The sequence below is a fragment of the Falco rusticolus genome, chromosome 9 (assembly GCF_015220075.1).
Source record: "Falco rusticolus isolate bFalRus1 chromosome 9, bFalRus1.pri, whole genome shotgun sequence".
Classification (NCBI taxonomy): domain Eukaryota; kingdom Metazoa; phylum Chordata; class Aves; order Falconiformes; family Falconidae; genus Falco; species Falco rusticolus.
Window position 1 is genome coordinate 40,611,863 of NC_051195.1, and position 24,113 is coordinate 40,635,975.

Below are 24,113 nucleotides of genomic sequence, written 5' to 3' on the forward strand. Positions count from 1 at the left end.
CCGGAGTGACTCGTTACCGGCGTGTGTTGGCGGGGGAACGTGCAAAGCGCAGCTCCGCCTCAGGCAGGATGCTTCCCGGCGGGGCCGGGGCCGTTCCCAGGGCCGGTGCTGGAGCGACTGTGTCTGCAGAACTGTCCCCTGCGTGCAGGACCTGGGCCTCCAGCTGGGCACCCAGGTGAGAGGGGCCCTGGCGAGGCGGCAGGACCCCCAGGTGCCGGCGTGCCGGGCAGGGCTGACGTGGCGTGTCGTAGGCCCGGCTGAAACCGACGGAAAGCATGCTCACCGCCTTCGGGGGGTAGAGACCCCCGCTGGCAAGATCCCTTCCCAGCAGTACCATGTACTACTGTTACTGCACTGGTACGTACGCCTTTCCAGTCTGCACAGCTTTGAGTCGGGAGGCATCCGGAGGTGATAGTATTCCCATGTACAAATCCAGACATATACTAATAAACAGATTTTTTTCCTTTTATTTAATTAGAATAGGCTTTTTTAGTGTAAGCATTTTGTAAACAATCTGCAGCTGAATAATTAGTAAAAGGAAATCATCAGAAAATGTGAAATTTAAATCTAGCTTAAAGGAGTGGAATTAATGAAGTCTTAAACGTCTACAGAAGCTTTGACCATGCTCCTGTTGTTAATACAGCAAGTGCTTTAGGTTAATCTAAACCCTTCTGGAACCTGTTGCTGTTTGTAGCATGGTCCAGGCTCTGTTTAGTATTTAAGGAATTACTTTAGGCTGTTCATTCAGTGGAAATGCTGGAAAGGGAAGTGGAGCTGGCAGGCGTGGCGTGAGTCTCGGCGGAGAGGGGCACTGCCGGGCGCTGTCCCAGCGGACGGGCCCAGGGCTGTGCCTTGCTTGGGCAGCTGGAGCAGGTGCGGTGGGAGCTCTCGCTGGGGTGGTGGCTGCACTTGGGGTTCACGCAGGGCCTTTCCTTCAGGTCTCATGCCCTCCGGGGAGGGCTGGAGGTGATTTGGGGAGCCTGAGGAGCTGGAGCCGTTAGCCAAGGGCCACTTGGCTGGGTGAACTCCCCAGCCTCGAGGGATGGGGCCAGTCAGTGGCTGGCCCTCTGAGCCACAGTGATCCCGGAGGTGAGGACTCGATGTCCCTGGCTACCCAGCATCCCAGCCAGGGCCTCAGCCCATCCCCACGGTCCCTGGCAAATCCTGCGGATGGAGGGGGCCGGTGCGTGGGATCTGCAGTTCCTGCCCACTCATCAGCCTCTGTCCCACGGGAAGCTGAGTGTCACAGCCGGGAGCACAGCATGCCTGTCCGGCCCTTCCAGGATCCCGTGGGGCACGGCCCTCCCGCTGCCGGGCTGCCGGGGATGCTCGCGGGCCCGGGGCCAGGCCTCCCGCTGCGGCTCCTGCCGGGACGGTGCCACCGGCGGGAAGGGGGGCGGGGGCTCGACCCGCGGGGGCTACACCGGGGCCCAGCTGTGTGGGCTCCTTCGGGCGCCTCCCGGGGGTGCCTCGGGAGCCAGGCACGCACTGCTGCGGTACCGGCAGCCCCGTCCTCCGCCGGGCCCCGGGGGAGGGGGCACGGGAAGCCGCTAGCAGCTTTGCCCGCGGTGCTGGAAGCGGGGGCGCGGCGCGGGGGACGGGCGCCCCCCTTCCCCCTCGGCTGGCTCTCCCGTTCTAGGCCGCCCGGGGAGCCGGCCCGGCCGTGCGCGGATCCCGCCTGCGTCGCCGCGCAGTGAGGGCACCTGCGGGCACGGGGCCGCGCCCTCTGCTAGCACACACTCACTCGGAGGCGGCGAAGTCTTAGAAGTTTCCATTTTTATCTCGAGAGGCAGGGCAAGAGATTAAGCATGAATCTGTTCCCCGGAGGGAGCGTCTTGTTCCAGTCACCGGTGACCACCCCGTCGCTCCTGTCGCACCGGCCACCCGCCATCCGCGCGAATCGGCCTCGCCCCTGAAAGGCACTGCCGAGGTTGGGACTAGTAACTGGTTCTTTCGAAAAAGACTCTTAGAAATGGTGACATCAAGTAACAGTTAAAGGTACTTTAATTCCTTCAAAGAGAAGGATATCTTGAAGGTACATCAGAGAAATTATTTCATTGATTTCAGTCTCTTAAAAAAAAAAAAAGAAGAAGCATGGCTTCAAAATTCAGGAACAGTATCCAATAAACAAAGTACTGCGGTTACGCACCTGTTTGAGTGTGGTACAAAGAAGCTTACAGATTCAGATGAATGGCATAAATGACTGAGAAATCGATTCAGATAATGCTTGTTTACAAGGACAAAACCTATATTGACAAGTATGAATAAGCACACAGATCTGTTAAAAAAAAACCACCAAACCTTTCTAACTATTTACAGACACAGATGTATTTGCTTTCCTTTGGCACTAGAAATTACAGACAAAATATTCCATTTTATAGCCATTAAACTTCAAACTCAAAATAAAAATAACCTTTTAGGTTGTACAGCCCCAGCACAGTAGCTTCACCTTATTAAATTACTGCAAACTCTGTATTCTAACCCTAGAAACTCAGACCACAAAGCCTGAATTCAGCTTCCACCTGTGACAAATTTCACTTGGCAGGATTAATTGGATGTGAGGAGCTCAACAGCAGTGGGGACTTAATGACAGATACATATATTTAATAAAAATTAATCTCCTGTTCTTATCCAAGGTGGACATTATCTTTATATGCTCTTTATATGCATATACAAAGTAAAAATGGACACCCGTTACATATATTCAGCCAAATTACATTAAGTGAACAGAGCACGTGATGGCCATCTGTAGTACTTCTCCAGCATTGCAGAGAAATGTGTTAATCCCTACTCATTTCCATTGCTAGGAAAAAAAAATTACACTTAACAAATATGGTTTATCCTTTTACCATGTTAGTTTACTCTTCAGCTGTTGCCAGCAGTAAACCCTTAAGTTTCACAGGAAATTCAGTATTATCAGTACAGTAGCAAGTGTTTTGGCACCCTGTAAAATCCTAAAGAATATGCAAGAAAAATCTCAGTATTTCATTATCCAGACTTCTCATTTCTTGTTCATGGTATTTGACTTCACAGAACTGGAAGCTTAGATTTCATAACAGTTTTTACAGGTTTTCTGCTAGTAACCAACACTGGTATAACAGCAATGGCACAGTATTTTTTGTAAAGCATTAAAGACTAGGAAAATATTTTCCTTTAAGAACTGCAATTAGGACTACACAGAAATTAAGTAACGAGGCATCACGGCAAGTAACCCTCTACCACAACAGGAAGTGGTTTTCAATCATACAACAAAAAGAAATCAAATTAATCTAAAATTTATAGACTCTAAGTTTTGTTCCTTCTCTCTAGATAGTAAGCAACCATTACAAGATTTTACTTTGCTCTGCAAGCAGGATCAGGGCAGAAGCTTCTGAGAAGCTTGAGATGGAGCGAAGTGAATGGCTGCCTTATTTTTGCATTGATCACATGCAGCCTGAACGTTGTATGGTCTCTTGATAACTGGATTGAACCAAAGCTGGACCAGACACAGAATGTTTTCCCCCACACGTTATTTGGTCATGTCTCAAGCAGAGGTTAATTTTGTTCTGCTAAGTGTATTCTTAAGCATCAAAAAAAGCTGAATTTGACTATAGCAAATTCTGTGAGGAAAAGGAATCAGAGAATATAACAGCAAGTCTTCCCAGAAGACAGTCTTTTCTACACATCCAAAGAGAACTAGCTGTTTGAATTTTAGATTAGCTGATACAACATATTTTAAAATATTTCAAAAGCACAGCATGTTAAAACAACTTTCATTACACTTTGTGGAATACCAGTACCAACAACCTCTATGTGAAACTGTTACAAGCTACTTGAATGCAGTCTCTTAAAATTACAGTATATCTAAAGCATATATACATGCTGCTACCAAGGAAAGAAAGCAGTGAAGTAATAACTTTTTATACATGAGCTTTGCTAAGAATCTTGCTCTTTGAAATAGTGCAAGAATTAGCTTGCACTTCAGATCTATTCTGAACTGTAAAGACTTACAAAAACACCCAAATCTCATTATAAGACCCCTTGGTATTTTTATTCTGAGCTTGCATGATACATTCATGCAAACTGGTTTACTGGAGATACAGTACTTAAAGTTACTACTAAAAATCTAAGCATCAAGTGATTTTTCTTTTTGCAAAACATGAGTATAAACCTCTTGTCTTCACACAAGGTATATGCACCTACGCCCTGTCTTACAGTCAGGTAATTAAAGAAACTGAGCGTGCAGTACTTAACTACCAAAGGAAACATTTTACAAGTACTGAAATAACAGAAACTGAATGAACTGATTATCAGTTCACGCAACCACAGGGTTGCATTGCACTACATAAATACTGACCAAATGCCCCCCAAAATGCCAAGAAACTACAAGCAAGTTCACAACAGGATATTAAAACTCTTTCTTTCAGTGAAGACCAACCAGTCCCTTTGTGTATACATTTAGTTTTATTGTAACAAAGCAACTTGTACACTTTAACGTTTAAAACTGAGCATCTTTCTTTCCTTTCCAGTGAAACAAAAAAAAAAAAAAAAAAGAATTTAAAAATAAACAAGAACAAAATTACAATAGAGAATGTCAATTCCAAATAAGATCCTACAGGTTCTGCTGATTCTCCATCAAGTGGCAGGGCTCAAAGTCGTCATTAGGAGAAGATTTCATTTTAAAAGTGTCATCTTAAACTGCAAGGATGTTTGTTAAACATCACAATTAAACATGCCAAAGGAGAAGAAGCCATGTTGTCAAAATGCCCACTTAACCCACCCAAACATCTGAAACCCACCCCGGCTGACCTTCTATAACCCCATTTTTTTATTTATTTTTTTTGTTTGTTTTTTTTTCTTTTTTTTTAAACAAGAGAAAGTAGACAGATACATGTTGGTAAATGCTAACTGTCCATATTCACATAGAGACACAGTGTAATCTCTGAGCCCAATATACAGAGAAAGAAGGAAAAAAGCTAGATTCTATGCACTACTACACAGGGGCCTAGCACTCTTCAGCTTCCAGCAGAGTGAAGGGAGCAGAAGGTTTTCTTTTTTCCCACAGAACATGGTGTGTTGATTCCATAAACAGTTTTTGTTTTGAGACAGAAAGGGATAAAAATTAACTTGAAACAGAAACTGGTAGATTCTTTTCCACTGTGTTCTGCTCAAGGTATTTCCCCCAAAATAAATTGTGAACCATGGTGTAGAGGAGAGAAAAAGAGACCTCAAGAGAACAAGGCGACTGAGCACAAGAAATAAAAGACAGCAACTTGCTCCCAGGGACTGGAGAAAAATTAAAGGTAAAAAGGGGGTTTGGAATCCATCAGTGTTCAATTAGTCATCTTCTCCTTCATCCTCCTGTTGAAAGATAATCAACAATTAAATAAAATCTAATCACTAAACTTCAGATAGCATGAACTTTCAAATGCAATAACCAGAATTGTTTTACTACCCTACAGCGTTACTCATAGCATGCTGTATGATGATCTTTCCTTTTTCACTGAGGAGTAGTAACACCTGCCCTGAGTACCTGTCTACGTAGAAATCAGTTAATGTCCCCATGAAAAAAACATCAGGTTTGGAAAACTACCGTGACTTAGAATCACTACAAACATTGGCATAAGTTTAACATTTAGAAAGTGAAAGGGTCATCTTTTTTCCCCTCGTTTTAAACTGAAGAGCAAAATGCTTCAACTTTCAGATGCCAAGTACCAGGTTACACAATAGAGCCCAGTACGCTGGCACTCACAACAGCCCTCCTACCTCCATCCAAGTAAGTTTTCTGGCTGCTGAAATTCAGACACACCACGCCCAGTTACAAAAAACAAAGCCATTCTGAACTTGATTAAGTTACCAACACCCTGAATGCTGCCCCTGGAATCCCACTAGCTACTAAATGAAACTTCTAATTCCTGAACCCAACAGGGAGTCTCAGCCAAGCTGGCCATAAGCAGAAATAAACCAACAGGTGGGAGGATGACAGAACTGGATGCATCAACAAAAGCTATTTACCAGCAGAGCCTCGCTAGAATGTTCACTAATTAAGTAGGATTTTTGTCACACTTATATCCTAGTTCTTCCAGAGCACCTCTTTTACTAAGTTTCCTAAACCTACTTATTTGCACTGTCTCTCATATAGACAAACATGCTTATTACTACACTGAAACCACTCCACAAGTTGAAGTAGTAACAGTTTTGCTTCTCCCCTCCAGACACCTTGTGACTGTATAGAAACAAACTATTTTACCTTTGTAACAATGGCTCAGTATTCTTCCAAGATCGCTTGTATAATTCTTTTAATTTTCATACACCAGAGATGGAAGGTGTAAGATTACTCACCTCTCCCTCCTCTCCCTCATCATCATCTTCATCTTCCTCCCCCTCGTCTTCATCTCCTTCTTCGTCAATATCCTCCAATCCTTCTTCCTCTTCATCATCATCATCATCCTCCTCTCCCTCCCCTTCCTCATCATCCATATCAGGAACCTTAAAGACACATACGCAACATTAACTACAGTGATCAAGTTCACTTTCACTTGCACAGTGCTATTATGGATATGGATCAACAAGTCAGTGCTATACTTACCAAGTAGTACTGTAGTGGATTTGGCCAAATGTCATCCTTGATGACTTCTCCTAGTTCGTCAGCCCCTGCATCAGAATGGTCAGTGAACCAGGTAAAGAAGCTTTCTGGCTCTTCATGCTGCCTCTTCCTACTGGCTTTGTTCTGTGTCTGGCTTGAACGTTTTGTCAGATCCTGAAAAGAAAGTTAAGAAGTTCCTAAAGAAGTGGTCTCTGCATGGCCTTTTTAAAAAAACAAAAACAACAAAACAAAAACCCAAACATTTAGAAACATACTTGTCTAAGCAACCACAAGAAGTCACTTACTACTCCCTCCTGCAGGGCTAAGTCTTTTAAGAAATATTTGGAACCCAAACAACTCACAGAAAGAGATACTGCATTTCTCGTGAACATGAGAAACCAGTAAAACTGCCTGTTTAACAGCCTACACCAAAATACTGAAAATTCACAGGACCCTGCATTTGATTTATGTTTCCCTACCACAGGGAAGCGCTTATACGGCAAGTGTTTAATGACATACTGAACTTAGAAGATCTCATAATGGCTAAATGCTGCTCAGAGTAGCAGTAATTGCAGCTAAATGCTGTAAATACGTATGATTTAAGAAATACTCAGTCTCTATGCCTCTAACTTGAGATAAAGAACTGCCTAGCCTTCTTATCCTAAGATTTCCTGCTTTGAAGTCTTCAGGACATTCTTTGTGGTCATTGAAAAAAACCACACAAACTACTAAAACATATGGTTAAGAACAGATGAATCCTGTGTCTACTACCTCACTCCAGAACTTTATTAAGTTTGCAACAATCTTTCTGCTAAGTCTGAAAAGAAAATTACTATTCAATAGTGAAATCCAGTCTTTCTTTGATCGTACCGTAACTCCAAACTTCTAGAATTTGTTTTCTTGATAGAATTACAACATTTATAGGTTTCGAGTGCTGGATTCACATTGATTTTGTGGTATTTTGTAAAGATCATTTGGCTAGTTTGTACTGGACTGTTAACTCCTTGTACAAGAGGAAAAGTTTAGTTCTCAATGAAAAACAGACTAAATTTCTTCTTGGTCTAAATGAGACAAAAGCAGTGACTTAAAAGTAGAACTGACAGTCGCAGTTAAGTACTCGTTTCAAAATCTTCAGGGGAACATGAAACTGCTTCCAACTTTTACAGAAACTAACTACAGCAAATTAGTTACGTTTGAATACTGTCTGGGTGAAAGGTATACCCACATTATGGTGTGGCTGCAATGTCTACAAAAATGTGGTGTCTGGAAACAAAGTAGAGGAAATAAAGAGAAAAATAAAAATAAAATCAGACACTGCTATCTGACCCCCCAAAACCCTGCTGTCCTCGGCATTTCTTATTTAATAGTTATCTGACAAGCTAATGTACTTGTTAATCTTTCCATCTGGTCATACTTGTATTTCATTGTTTTCATGGTGGTGCTCAACCGAGCCAGAGGATTCACTACAGATCTCCATGTAAATGGGGTATCCCAAACCCTGCAAGACAGGCATGAACTATGTACGGAAAGAAGTGGCAAGGAGGTTGAGAGGGGAAGAAAAGGGAGGACAAGGCAACTTCCATACTGAAGAAAAAAAGTAAAAGGAACATAATTAAAGTGATGGTATCACAACCATCATACACAACCAAGAGCAGCAATCATGTCTCCTGGATGCACAGACATTTACCTTCCCAGATTTCCATTTGATCTCAGTTGATTTTGAAGATGGGTCTCCACTTTCATTGAGGTGAAACTCTTTGGAGAGAACTTTATTTTCAAAGTATGGATTCTCATCAAAATACTGCAGGAGTTCAAAGCAAAGAGTTAGAATCCACATAATGGAAACACATGTGCCAAGGCAAACCTGGTACTAAATAGGTAACTGAAGAGATTAAGTTACAAACTAGAACCCAATATGTAATTACACCAAAAAAACCAAACCCCAAACAAACAGAAAACCAGAAAAGTCCAATTGAAAGAGTTAAAAGTACTCACAAAATCTATTCTGTAACCTGATTTGATGTCTTCAAATTCTGTCACCTCAACTCTGGTCAAATAATGCAGTGCTTCCTCATCTTCTTCTCCCAGCAGTGCAGATACTAAGACAGAATTAGAAATCCCACATTAACAAAGCTATGAAATGTGTATCATGCAGGGGAAATACAGGAAATTGATAGTAGGTAAGGTTTCAAAAGCAACACTTCTGTCTGAGCCAACGTCTTGCAGCCCATTTTTTTCAAGTTACCAGCCAACAAGCTACTAGCATTTGTGTGATTTGCATTTGCTGAGGTGAAAACATTATGTTTGCTTCTTGTAGTTCAACGTTAAACATCAGCAAAAGCTAGCTGCGTACATCTACCTTTCTCTGTGAAACTTTTCACACATGCAGTTTGCCCAATCTAAGCAGCCTACTAACCTGTTTTGTAGAAAGCTTATCGTCAAGAGTCCTAAGGAGCTCAACTCCAATTAAAAAAGCAAAGCAAACGAACTAGAAGCCCTTTTTTTTTTCTTTAAAGAACCCAATTACATGAAAAAAGCAGCAAACGTCATTTGAAATGCAGAAGGAAAACCATGGTGGGATTTTAGTGAACAAGATGTTCCTTTGGTCAACAAGTGCAAGAAATAAAAAGCTTATAAAACACACCCTAGGACAAAAAGGAGGTGTTCACATTTGAAGCAGGGTCCTGCTTAAACATATACCCAGCAACGATTCCAGAAAACCCTCAGAGTTGCAAGATACATAACAAGCAAGCAAACACTGAACTTACAGAAAAAAAGGAGGCTATTAAGGATATACCTTGTGGGTGGTTGACAAATGTTGTTACCCAGAAATTTGGGATTTTGGCGATCAATTCTGACCTCTTCTGGAAGAATGGTTGGCGGAGTTTGTTGTATTTCTGTTCTACTTTCAAAATTTCCTCACTGGCTTGTTCATTCAGTCTGCAATAGGAAGAGCCACATTAACCACAGGAGAACTGAAATTTAAAGACACATCATCAGTAGTTACCTAAAAACTGAACGGGTTTGGTTAGACTAGCCTGCCATATTCAACAAATGAGGTATCGCAAACAAGAAACTGAGGCCCAAGCCTGTAATGACTATTAAGAAACACACTACCAGAAGCAGTCTTACTGATCTTAATGAAACATTCTTAACACATGGTATGTTTTGCAGCATTACAGGAGGGACAGACCCTTACTTATGCAAAGCACAGTAGTGTTTTACCCCTCAAACATTTTGTTTCCAAAAGACCTGAAGGTGGTTAACACTTAATACTATCACCTGCTCTAACTTCTGGGCAGGCGAGCAAGCTGTAGCAAAGCAATTTTGCACCCCGCACAAGCAAAATCTGAAGACTTAACACTGAATTGGTTTAAAAAGGCAGAGCCCTGATACTGCAACAGCTTCACATGGCCAGAGCCCCAACAGTCACACCTGCAGCCCTTGTTAGACAGTGCGCAATGGAGGTATGAACCAGGCAAATACTGACACAACCCCCCAGATTCGGCATACTAAACTAACGTTCCACTGACACTTTCTACATATTATCCTACAAGTACACAAATATATAATAATCATTTAAAAAATAAAAAAAGAAAAAAATGTAACTTTCCAGCCAAGTCTTTGGTTCTGCTTACAAACATGAAAATACTTTTGCATAACAGCATCCACATTAACTTGAAAAACCGCTAAGAAATAAATTTCTATTACCAAAACTATCACAATTTAACATTTGAAACTCAAGGTCTGCCTTTTTAATTATACACAATTAAACAAGAAACCAGGATACTACAACAAATTTTTCATACACAACATACCTCTTACATCTAACCAAGTCAGAGTATCTCAGCAGTTTAAATAGCGAGAACTACAACTGAGTGCTTACTTTACTTTTGAAAGTTAATTTTAATTTCTGCTAAAACATTTTAGAAGTTAGTTGACGTTTACCTGTCTATTTCATTCTGTACTTCATCAATGTGTTCAATTGCTTCCTGTTGCTCTTTTTCTGAAAAACAAACGAAAAGGCATCAAAATCCCTTCATTCTCAAGTCTGACAAATCACCCGGGGTTTTCGCTTAAGCCCTTTTCTAGTGATCTACGTTAGAAGCAGGCAGATTTAAGTGCCATAAGCATTACTGGGCCTTAAAGCTTCAGCTCCTTCCAGGGTGTGCTACGGCTCAGGCGCCGAGAAGTTTGTCGAAACAGCACTAGAAGCGATGCGCCCCTAGAAATCACGGCTTGCCTTCTCCTGCGCAGTTTTACAAGTCAACTTAAATGATAAATCAGTCATGACAGACTAATAACAATTTAATTAGGAAGTCGCAAGCCGTATATGCTGAGGCCCAACACATCCGAAGGAACGTTCAATAGTCAGGAGGACAAAAGCGTCAATGGGAGCAGCGAACGGGGAACACGCCGCCTTCCCAAAGCGGAGCCGAGCGCCGGGAAGGCGTGCTGGGAGCCGGACAGGCTCCCCACCGCCGCTCGCGGGGCGCCTTCCCATCGGAACGGGCCCTCGGCAGCGGCCCCGGTCACCGGGGGCTGCTCGCCCACCGCCGGGCGAGGCGCGCGCGGCAGCGGGAAGTGGCGGGAGCGGTGCAGCAGGCTCACCCCTCCGCCGGGAAGCTTCCCGCGGAGTTCGGCCGCGGCGGGGCCGCTCTGCCCGCGCCCGCCGCCCCCTCCCCGCGCCCGGCACCGCACGCACGTGTGTGCCCGCGGCTGGCAGCGGGCGCCGCGGGATGGAGGCAGCGCGCTGCGCCCTGCAGCGGCCTTAAAAATCGCGGAGCCGCCGCGATCGCACGTGGGGACGGCCCGGGCGGCTCCGGCGCGGCGGCCCAGCCCCGCGTGGCTCCCCGGGCGGGCGGGCCCCGGCGGCGCCGCTCCATCCCCGCGCGGCGGGGCAGCACCACGCGGCCGCGGCGGCGCCCAGGCCAGGAGGCGGCGAAGCATCATGGCGGCGGCGGCGGAGCACAATGAGGCTCCGCGGATGCTGCTCCGGGAGGGGGGGGGGCGGGGGGGGGTCCCGCTGCTCCGCCGAGGCCGCAGCGCCCCCCGCCCGGCCCCGCCTGCGCCCGTGGGGAAGGAGGCCGGGCCGGGGAGCGGAGACAAAAGGGCGCTAACATGGCCTCCTCCTGCCGCCGCTGGGGCCTGCACATCCGCCCGCCCGACCCCGCGCTCTTCCCGCCTCCGGCCCGGCCGCGGCCCGTGTGGCTGGGGAAAATGGCGGTCGGTGCGGCGCGGTGCGAGGCGGAGGCCGCGGCGGCTGCCGCCATTCCCTTCCCGCCCCCGGCGCGGCCTCACCTGAGGTCTCGTCAGCCCCATCGTGGTTGGAGTTCAGCTCCTTCTTACTGACTTTGGCCGCCGGCGCCGACATGTTGGTGGCTGCGGAGCGGAGCGCGGAGGGAGGGGGGCTGTAACGGGACTGAGCTGGGGGGGGGGCCGGGCGTAGACTCCTGCTGCTGCTGCTACCGCCGCTGCTGCTGCTGCCGCCGCCGCCGCTCTGGCTCCCTCCGCCGCCGGGGCGCTCCAGCCTCCTCCGCCCGGACCTGGGGCTCCCGGATCACAGGGGGCGGCAGCGGCACTCGCACTGCCTCACGCTCTCCACAGCCAGCACCACCACCACCGCCGCCTCCTCCTGCTGCTGCTGGCGAGGGGCGGGCAGCGCGGCGCGCATGCGCAGCACCCCCCCTCCGGGGCACGGGGGGGACGGCGGCCGCAGAGCGCAGGCGCACCGAGCCCCCTCCCCGGGCCCTGGGCGGCGGGCGGCGGAGGGCGCAGGCGCGCCCCGCTCCCCTCCCCGGGAGAGGCCGAGCGCGCCGCGCTGCGCAGGCGTGGGGCCCGCGCGCAGCCGCAGCGAGCCCGGCCGCCGGCCCCGCCCACGCCGGGCGCCCCACGCCGGGCGCCCATTGGCCGCGCCTGGCCCGGGGCGGGAGCGCGGGCGGGGGCGCGCGGAGACAGAGGACAGGGCGGGAGGCGGGAGCGGGGCGGTGGCGTGCGGGGCGCTCGAGGCACGCCCGTCTCTCTCCTCCTGCCCCGTGTGGAGACGCGCTCGGGGGCGGTGGCCGTCGCTCTCCTCGCCCGGGGGCGGCTAAGGTGCCCCGGGGAAACGGCGGGGGCGGCGGCGTTTGGGACTAGTCGTGCCCACATGGCCCTGGCAGGGCCGTCCCGCCGCCGAGGCAGCCCCTCGGCTCCCGCCTCAGCACCTTCCGTGCCCCGTGGGGCGCCGTGAGGCGAGGTGCCGCCTCAGCCCGGCCTCTCTTGGGGGACGCGGCGTCCCCCGCTGTCGTGCGCTGCCTCCCTCGGCTGGAACGTGGCCCAGAGCAGTAACTGCGGAACATGACCCAGAGCAGTAATCAGGCGTGAGGCGCTAAGGGCGCAGCGGCCCTGTCAGTCACATCCAGCTCGCGCGGTTAATGTGGGAGCACAACTGTAGAAGGTCATTGAGCCCAGCCGCCTGCCAGCGCACCTGCCACTGCACCCAGAGCAAGCAAACTTTAAATAACCCTTTTTGTCCCTTTCCTGTCCACCTGTCGTCGAAGAGCTCGCTGCATCTTCACAGTGACAGCTAGCTCTGTTTTGCTCTGAAAGTAACTGCTCAGCCGCTCTCTTCTGTCGAAATACGCATGTCGTTCACAGATGGGTATTGCAATATGGTTCAGGCTGAGAAACACGTACAGCTTCGATGAAGTAGGAACTTGCCTTTTGTTTGCTTTCCACTCACACTATACTATCATCTCCCTGCTCGTTTCCTGTTTTGCCTGAGTTGTCCTGCCAATGGACTCACTCAACAAGGCCTGGGTTAGCTCCTGCCTCCTCAGAGAACTTAACTATAGTCTTCTGATTCTTGCTCCCAGCTGTTGCTTCCAAATCCCAATTGCTTTTTCTTTTGTATTCCCAGCTGTCACTTTCCACCAGCTATGTCCTTGCTTCCACTGCCACATACAACTGCTGCTGCATGTCCACAATTTGTATTGTGCTCCCCCGTACAAGCAGCAGGAGAGAGGAGCTGCCAGTCATTAGTCCTCTGCTTTCACGTACAGCAATGAGCTCTCTTAACTGCCAGGCACAGAAGGTAAGCAAAGCATCACAACTTTATAAATGCAAGGTTATCAAATCCTTCCCAAAAGGAATGTCTGAAGGCCCTCCTGAAGCCCATCGTTGTGATATAACTTCTCTCATACTCTGTCTGCATTTCCCAAGGTCAATTAATAGGGGTATCTTCACGTTCAGGCAAGGTAAGCTCATGCGTGTGGTTTGGTTTTCTTCCTTCTGTTCCCCTGGAGTCTCCCTACTATGCAGTTGTATCCGCTTGACATTCCCCCCCCCTTTTTTCCCACCTGTAATTTACTGTTCTATTTTCTTTCTCTAGATTAGCCTTTGAAAATCTATAGTTTGAAAATACGGGCCATATGTTTGAAAGCTAATTCCAAGCAGGAACATGATGCTCCAAGCGGTGTCTGCTGGCTCCCTACTAGAACCCCTTGTTTAGTCTATGAATTACTAGGTATTCCTGCAGTACATGATTAAGGTGATCCACTGATGTATCTAAAGTCAAGTAATCATTAATTTTAACTGCTGGACTGTTAAAACCATTTCCACAACCTGTTTGTCCTACCCTAAAACTAGCTATTACCAAGAAAAGAGTATATATTATTTACGTGTATTAATATTAAAAGAAAGACTTTAAAAATATATTTAATTTTGAGACACAATACAATAACTATGCTTTCGTGTGAAAAGAGAAAGCAAAGAGTTCAGTTGGGGGAGGGAGTAGTGTTCTTTCACGTAGTCACTTTCCTTTTTTGCTTGCTTTCTCCAGTTTAGTGCCTGGTGATGTGCTGTTCCTTCTGTCCTAACTCCTCAGTTCTCATCCTGTTAGAAAAGTTATTTTAACGTCAGTACTTCTCCAATTATACATCCTTTCATTCCAACTGACCAGGTACTATTGCTTTAACAGCCTGTATTTTCTGCTTTTCAATAGACAGCCTCGCTTACACAGTTTGGCTGCAGTCTAACTTCTGGGTACATTTCATAAAAGGTCCCAAAACAACAGGTGCTTACATGCTTCTGGGGCTTGGCTCAGAGAATTCAACAACAATTCACAGATTGATGCCCTCTCTGCACTCTCCTCCTTGCTTTATAGAGAAATTAAGAAGTTAAACTAAGCCCCAAACTAGAGTAGTTGTGGAGCCCTGGGAAGGATGAGAGGAGAGCACCCAGTGGCTCTTGCAGCTGAACGGATTTACTGTTTGTTCTTGCTGCATTGTTAACATGTACGCTCAAGGAGGAACACGACTCAAATACTTGTGAAGAAGCAAGTAGCAGCACAACCCTCTACTCAGCCTGAAACTGTTCCTCTGTGTAGGCGCCCCAAACCCCATGTAGTTTCATTACAAATGAAGGGACATAGCATCTAGGTGGTATAAAGCCTTGTTGCTCTGTGAGTTACCTGCTGTTACACAAGATTTTCAGAAATGACGTGTAATGCTTAGGCCTAGTATGTAACTGTGTTTAATATCCCTGATACTATAACAAAAATTTGTACATACTTAGAGGTTTAATTGATAAATATTCAGTTACCTCCTTTCACTTGTTTCTTTCTAATGTTTTTCATTATCTGTAAATAACCTCTAAGGTAGCTTAGTCCTTGAACAACTGTTGAGGGGTTAAAATGTACAGTTACAATCCTATGATACAGGTAAATATGTTTAAAGAAGATGATCTCCCCCTCCTCTCACCTTCTTATAAGACCTTTCTCAGCTCTGATTACATCAAATACAATAGAACAGTAACATTTTCTCCTGAACAGTACTGTCCAAGTAACTATGCTGCCTGTATCACAAATAGCTCTTTTCCCTCAGTATCACAGTGCTTTTGTTTGCGCTCAGGTTGTATGGTTCAAGTTGCAGAACTATACTGTGTGTGGCATCTTTCAAACTCAGTGTGTGAGTACGCTAGGGCTGACAAATAAGGGAGTTAGATCTTTGCAGCCTTCCGGATGCCAATGACTTCATCAGACAAATGAAGAAAATTTCTGTTAGTTTTCCTTTATGTATATTTGGGATATATGGGGGATTTGGCAGCAGCTGATAATGATTTATAGCCTTACAATTTACACAGAGTGTAGCAGTAACCGTATATTTTTCTCAAGAACTGAATAAACAGAGCTTCTTTGTAAAGATAATCTTGTATTTGCTCCTTGATGTAGAAGTTCAGATCTCCCCATATTTCTTTCCTTTGTTAGGTATATCACTACAAGATAGAGACATAATTGGTAGTCATGCTTACTTTCTGGAATGTCAAGTCAGCTGTAAATTTAAAACATGAACCCCTGATTTGGCAAGTGAAATCAGAAAATGCGCTAAATCCTCACAAATACAATGCAATGATGTGTGAAAAAGAAAGAAGAGTACATTTCCTTCTAAGTATTTCTGCAGTGCAAAACTGGGCATACATAAAATCATGCAAGTCAATATAATTAATAGCAACTTATGTTTTTATAGCCTTCCAGCCTTTACAGAAACTATTGTAGAGAAATGTAAGACGAGGATCGTTTTACCACTGCTGAAATGCAACCAACTGCTTAACAATTTTACATCTATGCTGGGAGCCTGGTCTTCCACAAAGAACTTGCAGACTTGGGCTCTGTATTAACAAAGATGCCCCCTTGGAGTGCAAGACAAAATTTTTCAGAGTATATGAAAGCTTTTCAATTATTGAGTACACCAGTGAGTTGAAGGCTGCCCAACATCTCAAGCACACATAAGCTTGTACTTGATAGTAAAGTCTGACTGGCATATCAGTGCTTACTCAAAGCAGCAGGCAGAGACACACCGGCTGGTTTGCTGCATGTAATCAGCTTGACAGCCCCCAGGAACTGCCGAGTCTCCATGACCTTAGAAAGACAGTTTGGCACATGTATTAAACAGTCAAATACCTCCCCTCCAACTGTTTATCCATCTCCACTAGTCACAGAGCTTCCCAGTCAAGCACTCACATTAGAACGGAATGGTTAGATAATGACGGAAGAATCTTCCACGTGTCCTCCCAGTTGTTGCAGTTTAAACCCTTGGATGAAAATATTTCTGGGCTGATAACTGTCTTTGAAGCAGGATGGTGGTTCAGTAACACAGACGACAGGGAGTGACTAATAGTATGTAGCTGAATAAATCCAGTGATTCTATTTGGATTTTTCTTTTTTGTAAAGTTCCCGCTAGACATAGTTGCTAAACCTGATATTTATTTTTTCCTGTACCAACATTTTTAAACTTACCAAAGCACACACTTGTACTGTGTGAAGAGCTGGAGGGTCATGTAACACTTTGCTCATTCCCAGATACCAGAGACAAAGAGGCAGTCAAAATATTCTTAAAAATCTTAAATTAAATTCGAAGTCAACAAAACCTAAGACACTTCTGAACATGAGAAATAAGCTTTCCAGATATGTGGGTGCTTAAGAATGTTTTGCTTCTATTTTTCACAAGGTGTACAGTTGTGAATTTTGTAGGGAACTGATCTGTGCCTTCCAGAATATTAGGGACAGCTGTTTATTGGAAAATTCTCTTGAAGTTACATTCCGCACTGTGAAGTTAAGAGCCCCTACCCAAAGAGACATTTGACTGGAGGTGTTTCCCGCCCTTCTTGACTTTCATTCAGATTTTATATCTCAGACATTTATGTCCTGTTCCTTGGCTTAGATGGAGCCCTGTGGCTGTCAACTGCTGATCGACTGTGCCAACAGACACATATATAGATGCTGTTATGAACCCAGAACTACTGACTTGCAGTTTCTAATAAGCAACATCTAAACCTTAAACATCTAAAATGTTTAAATAACAGCTTGTCCAGATGTGCCACTACCACTTCCAGCTGGGAATAAAAAGCTCCTCTTGCCTGAGGAGTTCACATTCCAAGATAGGATCTGAAATGTACAAAAGTTTTGTCTGGAAACATGTATTGGCATATGCAAATGTGTCTCTTCACTGTCTGCAACACCTGCAGGGTATTACAAGTGTAGGTATTAAGATTTCGTTGGTGCATTCACACCAGTGGATGTCCAAAAGCTATCTGAAGGGATACAAAATTTTTAGTTTTGCAGGACAGTATTAGATCCAATCCATCCTGCACTGAGGCAATGGAAGGCTTCAACCAAGCTTAATACAGCTACAGTTTCACAGAAAATAGCTGAAAAACAATACGTTTATTTGAAATCATCTAGTGATTAAATGATACATGTTGTGGTTGGCTTTGTGTTTACATTTGAGGCTTTATTTTACTACATACACTCCTGTGTAACAAAAGCTCTACACAGAAGTTGTTGAAAAACTGACCGCTTACAAGAAGTGTTCCTAAGTAGAATGATCAATCACAGATACAGACACTTCCAGACTGGAACACTGGAGGATTTATATTGGGACTTACTCTGGAATAGCTGTGCCAACGAAATTTTTATATAGAAGGCCCTGAAATAATTCACAGGGGAAGTAGCTACTAGCCTTTGATTTCCTTCAGTGGTGCTCTGTCTGAAGAAAGGCTGCGATTTCCTGACAGCTAGGGCAGAACCTCTAGTGCTGATTAGAGTCTTTCTAATGAGGCACAATAGATATGGATAAAAATTCATGGAGGTTACAATATTATAAATATAAATGAATGCTGAATTGCAGTTTTAGCTTAACTAAGCAGTAGGCGTAGAGCACTGCTGAGAACTAGGAAAAACTATACTTTGTGCTTCTGTGGGTTCTCCTGCAGGAAGACTTTGAGAGGATCCTCTCCCTCTTTTCCACTCATGGGAAAATTAAGAGTGTGCCAACATTTCTGCAAAGACAATTTATAAATGTTTGCTTTCCAGGATTTTAACTCTGGCCGATTCCTGAAACTCTTATTTATCATGTCCTCAGCCCTACAGCAGGAAAACTTTTGCAGAGTCCTGAACAAAGTTGAGTAACAGGTCAAGATTCGGTCCCTTGGGAACAGCAGTAGAGACTAAAGTGTTACACTGTGTATTCCATCCTTTGTCTTGTTACCAAGTGCCAGCTGTTTTTGTGAGAATCATTAAAAACTCCCCTTGTTATGTAGACCACTATTGATATCTGAACCGTCAGGGGCAGTAACCTCTGTTGATATCCAGAAAATATCAGAATAAACTAAACAAACACCACATTGCTCAGTGAAGAGTATGTTATTTACAATTCTGTAGTTTCAAATTGGTGTTATTCAAACATTTGCAGTGTGTCTTGAGCCTTGTGTAGGAGTATAGTGACAGAAAAGGTGAAACAAAAAAAAGAGGAAAATATGTAGGGATCTATCATATACAGTTTTTGCTATACAATACATTGTACACATTATCCCTTTCATCTGAGAATGTCAAAGCTCGTTTAAAAAATCTAGTTAAATATAAAAAGCTCTGTGAGGAAAGTAATTCTTTTATTGGTAGGTTAACTGAATGCCAGGGTTATTCAGTTATTCCTCATTAGAGCCAGAGACAGAACTCAGGAATAGAACTGGTCTCTAACTTCGGCTATATAAAATGCTGCACAAGTTGCCAACAATGAAGATCTGCAAGTGGAATTTGGTTAATTGTGTCAGTCTGTAGGAACGCTTATTATTTTTTGGTATTACAATAGCTCTGAGAGTCCTAAGAGTTCCGCCACTGTGATCCCTTTGCGCAAGGTGCTATCCGAACACAAAGCAAAGAGGTGGTTCTGACTTGGAAGAAAGCAGAGTCTTTCAGGAGGTAGTTTGACAAACTGTTTTTTGGTGGAAGTTCCTAATTATGCATTCCCCACCACACATTCCTCCCCTCTTCCCCTTCGCACTGTCCCGGAATTCCAGGGCAGCGTTTTTTTTTTTGTGTAGCCCCATGTTAAATGGAATCAGGAAACTGATTTCAATTAGAAATAGCCCCCATAAAAACGATTTATTTTTAACTCAGACTACTACTCTGATCTGGTTCCCTGGTACAGATGCATAAACAACATTACAAGAAAGAGGGTCCCATGAAGGCAGGAATTAACAAGGAAATGATACAGAACACATTGCATACGTCTTGCTTACTTAGAAGAGGTGTTTGTCAGGCTGTGCCCTTAACTTAGCCTAACCATGACAAGGTTGCAGTTGTAACTGCTGTAAATAAACAGCAATATGTTTTCTGGTAAGTTTTGTTTCAATTAAACACAAGCAAAAAGAAGCAGCTCTGCCATCTCAGATGATACTGTAAAAGTTTTCAGAGTAGAATTGGAGATCATTGACAGAAAGTCATCCTTCTCCTGTCAGATTCAAAAATAACATCTCTCAGAAACACACAAAGGAAATAACCTTTAAACTCCACGTTTGTTTTTGCAGTGGTAGGACTGGAAAATAATTTCATCTGCCCTTGCAAGGGGCATGGGGTGGTGTAAAACAAAGTAGAGACCGTTTCCCTCCCACCGCAGTCATACCTCTATATTATCTGACTCACCACTTCTGGGACTCCTTCTGGCAGCACTGCTTTTATTGCACTGAAAATTCAAGCATGTGAAAATACTCCCTATTTTCCGGTTACTTTGTTCACTGTTTTGTTCAGGTCAGTATTCCTTCCTTTAGAGGTTTGGAACTCAACATTCAGTCAGTGCTGGATATTGCTGTTCTTAAGCCTTGTGAGAAGGACCAGCGCAGTGGAAAGGAAGGGGGGAGGGAAGGGAAGGGAGAAATGAAAGGGGAGGAGAGTCCGTATCTGAAGAGAGACTCCAGACTAGAGAAATTTTACTGACATCCATTCAGTTTCCAGCAGGGTCTCCTTCAAGGGCTTTTACTGAGATCCAAAGGCCCTTGCAATTCACAGGGGCATTTACATGCATTGCCCTCTGGGAGCTAAGGTGTAACTGTACTCCTGGATAATAATAACAAAGAATACGACCAGACTCCTATTGAAATGTCAACGAGGCACTACTGTCGTAGAAAGTAACAAAGAGATGCTAATATAATTAATTATGAAGCCTCAGTACCCTCATTAACACATCTTTAGTGCCTAGATCTTTGAAAATCAGCTGTATAAAGTGACTGTCAGAGTTAATTCCTTATAAATTGCCTCCTGTCACATTCCAGGCTGCAGCAAGTTCTCTCAGGCCATGTTGATGCTAAGAAATCTTGGGTGTTTTTTTAGTACTGATGCAGTTATTAAAGGTATAAGCTGTTGCATAAACAGGAGGTTATCAGGCTAGCATAGAGCAAAATGAAAATGCCTTTAGTCAACGCAGCTTCACAGTTGTAGCATAAACGGGAAAAGTTTCAGTCAATTAAATGGAAAATTAAGGACAAAAAGAAAAACAGGAATGAAAGTTGTCACATAATTTGGCATCAAAATGTTTCCTGACATTTTTTTAAATTTGAGAATTGCAGTCAGTTTACAGCTGTCCCTCCTCCTACTGCCTTTACTACTGCATTTCAGCTCCAGGCCTCATTCCAGTGCGCCCTCCCGTCCCACCACTCCCGCTTACAAATATATATTTCAATAGACTTAGGCTACATGAAGTTCCAAAAAACAGCATGTAATTGGTGCAATTGTCTTTTATACTTCTCCACAGAGAGCCTCATTCATGCCTTCTTAAGCTCTGTTTTGTCATGTTTTCACTTCTTTTTTTTTTTTTAAAGTTAGACTGGCATCGGTACTTGTGTTGGGAGCCCTACATATACACTAAAGAAAAAAGTCACACAAACTGGCTATACTGGTGGCTCATTCTGTTATTTCTGAGTAACAGACTACTATCCTGTCATTCCCCTAAAAGATAAAGGTGCCATCTTACAGAGGCAATAAAAAGAAAGTGATCATTATAAATCACTTGGCATTTTCTGCAGCAGTCGAAACACTCACACCGACATACCCAATTTGTCTATACAAGATATTCTGCTTCCCTTGATCTTCCATGTGCTTTTCAGAAGATGATAATCTTTCTGCGGCACGTAATTTTGTGAAGTTATCTGTGCGTGTGTTTGTATAATATGCTCCAGGCTCCTTTGGGACCCTTGTTATACTTGTGATAACAGACCAATCGAAATGCGATATTTTTATTTGCCACTTCAGAAGTGGCTTTCACACTAAGTGTAAGATGATTTTGCTGGTCTAGCTAAACTGGCAAAATGCAAACTCTAAATGGAGGTGAAATTTATATCAGTAAAAGGAGTCCTTGCAAACCTGTCTTTCCTACTGTATTAGCTAGCATGATGGTAGGAACGTTATTTTACTCTCCACTCTTAAATTATATATCCGTACCGCAGTAAAACTATGATGTATGTATCAATCATTCAGTGCTCATAGAAATAATGTGTAAGAAATGAAAGCAGCATGCTTGAAATTAAATAAATGCACAGATTTCTGAAGAGCAATCAAGAACTATCATGCAAATTCTGCTTGTTTGCTTTATATAAGTACAAATCTGATTGTCCTGAGTGGAATGTAACTACTTATTTCTGAATATCCTTTTTTGAAACCACACTTACGCAAAGGATAGCTGATTCTATTCAGATGAGTAATACCTGTCCACGATGCTTTTTGAGATAGCCAGCTGCTTTATACATGCCAATTAAAATTCCAGCAACTGTCTGAGATATTGTAGACACAGTACGAGTTAATGAAGTGATGTACAGAACAGATAAATAATTTTTAGTCACACATGGTTACTGAATATGGGATTAATCTGAGGGATCTCAGTGTTTTCTTACATGTTGTCAGCATGGCAAAGGGTCAGCTACCTTTTAAGAGTGACATGCCAGATTGTACTTTTATTTCTGAGATTAGATGGTGGGCATGCTGGTACAAACTCAGCAGGAACTAGAGGCTGCAGAGTCTAAAAGCAGAGAGACACTGCCAATCACCTTGCTGACAGCATCAAGCCTCTGTCCAAGGCAGAGGCTCCCAGCTGCCACGGAGTTTGGAGCACCATGACAGCCAGAACTGGGGTCCTGAGCCTTTCACAGATGCCTCTTTCGATATGCCATGGCTCTTGGCCCTGTGCCAGCTTTCGCTTGCCATTCAACACCCGCCAGCACGGTGTCTTTGCGCCCCTGTGGTGGTAGCTTGCTGCCACCTGCCACAAAGCAAGCCTTCCCTGGGCTCCTTCACATTCTGGCTACGCTTGACTAAAATCTTTGTCTTACTTACATGTTGTCAATGAAGGAATGAATATGGCATAGACAATACCTGTACAGTGCAAGAAATCATACCCATAATATTTAGTAAGGACCTCTCAACTCTAATTCTACAAAGCATAATAGATGTATGAGTTTAATGGAGATGGATTCTTTTTGTAATGTATAGTGTCTCTAGGTGTAACAGGGTGTCAGAAATGAGGCAACATGTTTTCTGCCTAAACAGAAAGTAAGGTTTTCAAAGCAAAAAGGGCACAGCATTTGCAGGGACATTTGGGAGAGGGAACGGGGAAAAGGAGGTCAGAAACCAGAGAAAACGCACGAGCCCGTTATGAATGGCACTGGAGAAGAAATAGCTGGAGAATTCACACAGCTTGAGGTAACACACCGAGTCCACGCAAGGACCCGAACCCTCATTAAGCTACTGAGCATCTGGCTGGCTACACGGATGCTGTGCTCTCAACTCTTGAACGGTTGTGGTGACCTTTCTTTCCTTCAGTTTAGTGAATTATGAATACCTGATGTTTTAAAATCACAAATCTCTAACAAAAAGAAATGTGTACATTAGCAATGCATCCACAAAGTATGTGTCTGATATGGTGGAAACACTGCTCTGCTATTTAGGAACTTGGGTCCTGTTCTTTTTTCTGCCATAAATTCCCAGCATGATTTGGCAAGCCATCTAACCCTTACAACCAAAATTTTCCCTGTCAAAAACCGGCACCAGCAGTTCTCTACCTTGCAGAGCTTTGGCAAGGGTGAAATAAATGCTTGTGGTATATCCTGAATATGAGATGAGGAGCCTCGCAGGTAACACTGCAGATAAACAGACTTCAGTCCACTCTTGGTCTTGCACGTGACCTCCAAAGTCACCACCTACAGTAACGCAATAGGGTGCTGCTCTCACTAAAAACTTTTGGGAACAAGCTACACCAGGCAATTAATGAAACTAAGGAGGTGTCCTTTTATTTTCCTTTTGGGTAGTATCTTGATTATTTTTCTCTAGGGGTATTTCCATTTAACGCAGACCCCTGAGCCTCAGTAAGACTAAATTCTAGATCAGTAGAGCAAAAAAACCCACTCAAGCAAGTGACACTCAAGATCTAGCTCAAAACTAAACAGTATGGGAGTAAATGATCAGGTATCGTCTATACCCAAACAACAAGCACAGTCAGCATAAAGCCAGTTCAAACTCTCTATTGCATACTTGGGTTAATTCAAAGGCAACACAGTTAAGTACCCAGACCTCACCAACCCAAATTTGTCATGCTAGGCAGTACAGTAGTGCACAGGTTTGAAATGAACAATTGGGGAGGCAGAATTAGGTCTTGCTGGTTACACTAGTTGGGGAGACAAGTAGGTTCTAAAGCGATGATTCTTTGATACCGATTCTTTTTATTGTTTGAAGAGTTTTGTTGTTTGGCTG

At 44.5% G+C, this 24,113-nt stretch overlaps 1 protein-coding gene and 1 long non-coding RNA gene across 2 annotated transcripts; one reads left to right on the forward strand and one right to left on the reverse strand.

Moving 5' to 3' along the window:
- Positions 1 to 975: 975 nt before the first annotated feature.
- LOC119154075 lies at positions 976 to 4,532 on the forward strand. The gene is made up of 2 exons (XR_005106320.1): positions 976 to 1,089; positions 1,790 to 4,532. It is a non-coding gene; the product is annotated as an uncharacterized LOC119154075 (long non-coding RNA).
- SET (SET nuclear proto-oncogene) lies at positions 4,425 to 12,231 on the reverse strand. The gene is made up of 8 exons (XM_037401228.1): positions 11,867 to 12,231; positions 10,514 to 10,571; positions 9,363 to 9,505; positions 8,561 to 8,664; positions 8,253 to 8,366; positions 6,569 to 6,739; positions 6,322 to 6,468; positions 4,425 to 5,340 (listed from the first exon to the last, which is right to left on the reverse strand). The coding sequence occupies exons 1-8, from the start codon at positions 11,937 to 11,939 to the stop codon at positions 5,317 to 5,319; spliced, it is 834 nt and encodes a 277-aa protein (XP_037257125.1). The 5' UTR covers positions 11,940 to 12,231; the 3' UTR covers positions 4,425 to 5,316.
- Positions 12,232 to 24,113: the final 11,882 nt, after the last annotated feature.

Bases quoted from the DNA above. Each gene is read 5' to 3' on its own strand.
- SET (XM_037401228.1), bottom strand. From the start codon at position 11,939: ATGTCGGCGCCGGCGGCCAAAGTCAGTAAGAAGGAGCTGAACTCCAAC. The intron at 10,572-11,866 runs GTGAGGCCGCGC...TTTGTTTTTCAG, and splicing joins TGGGGCTGACGAGACCTCAG to AAAAAGAGCAACAGGAAGCA. The intron at 9,506-10,513 runs GTAAACGTCAAC...TTCCTATTGCAG, and splicing joins GTACAGAATGAAATAGACAG to ACTGAATGAACAAGCCAGTG.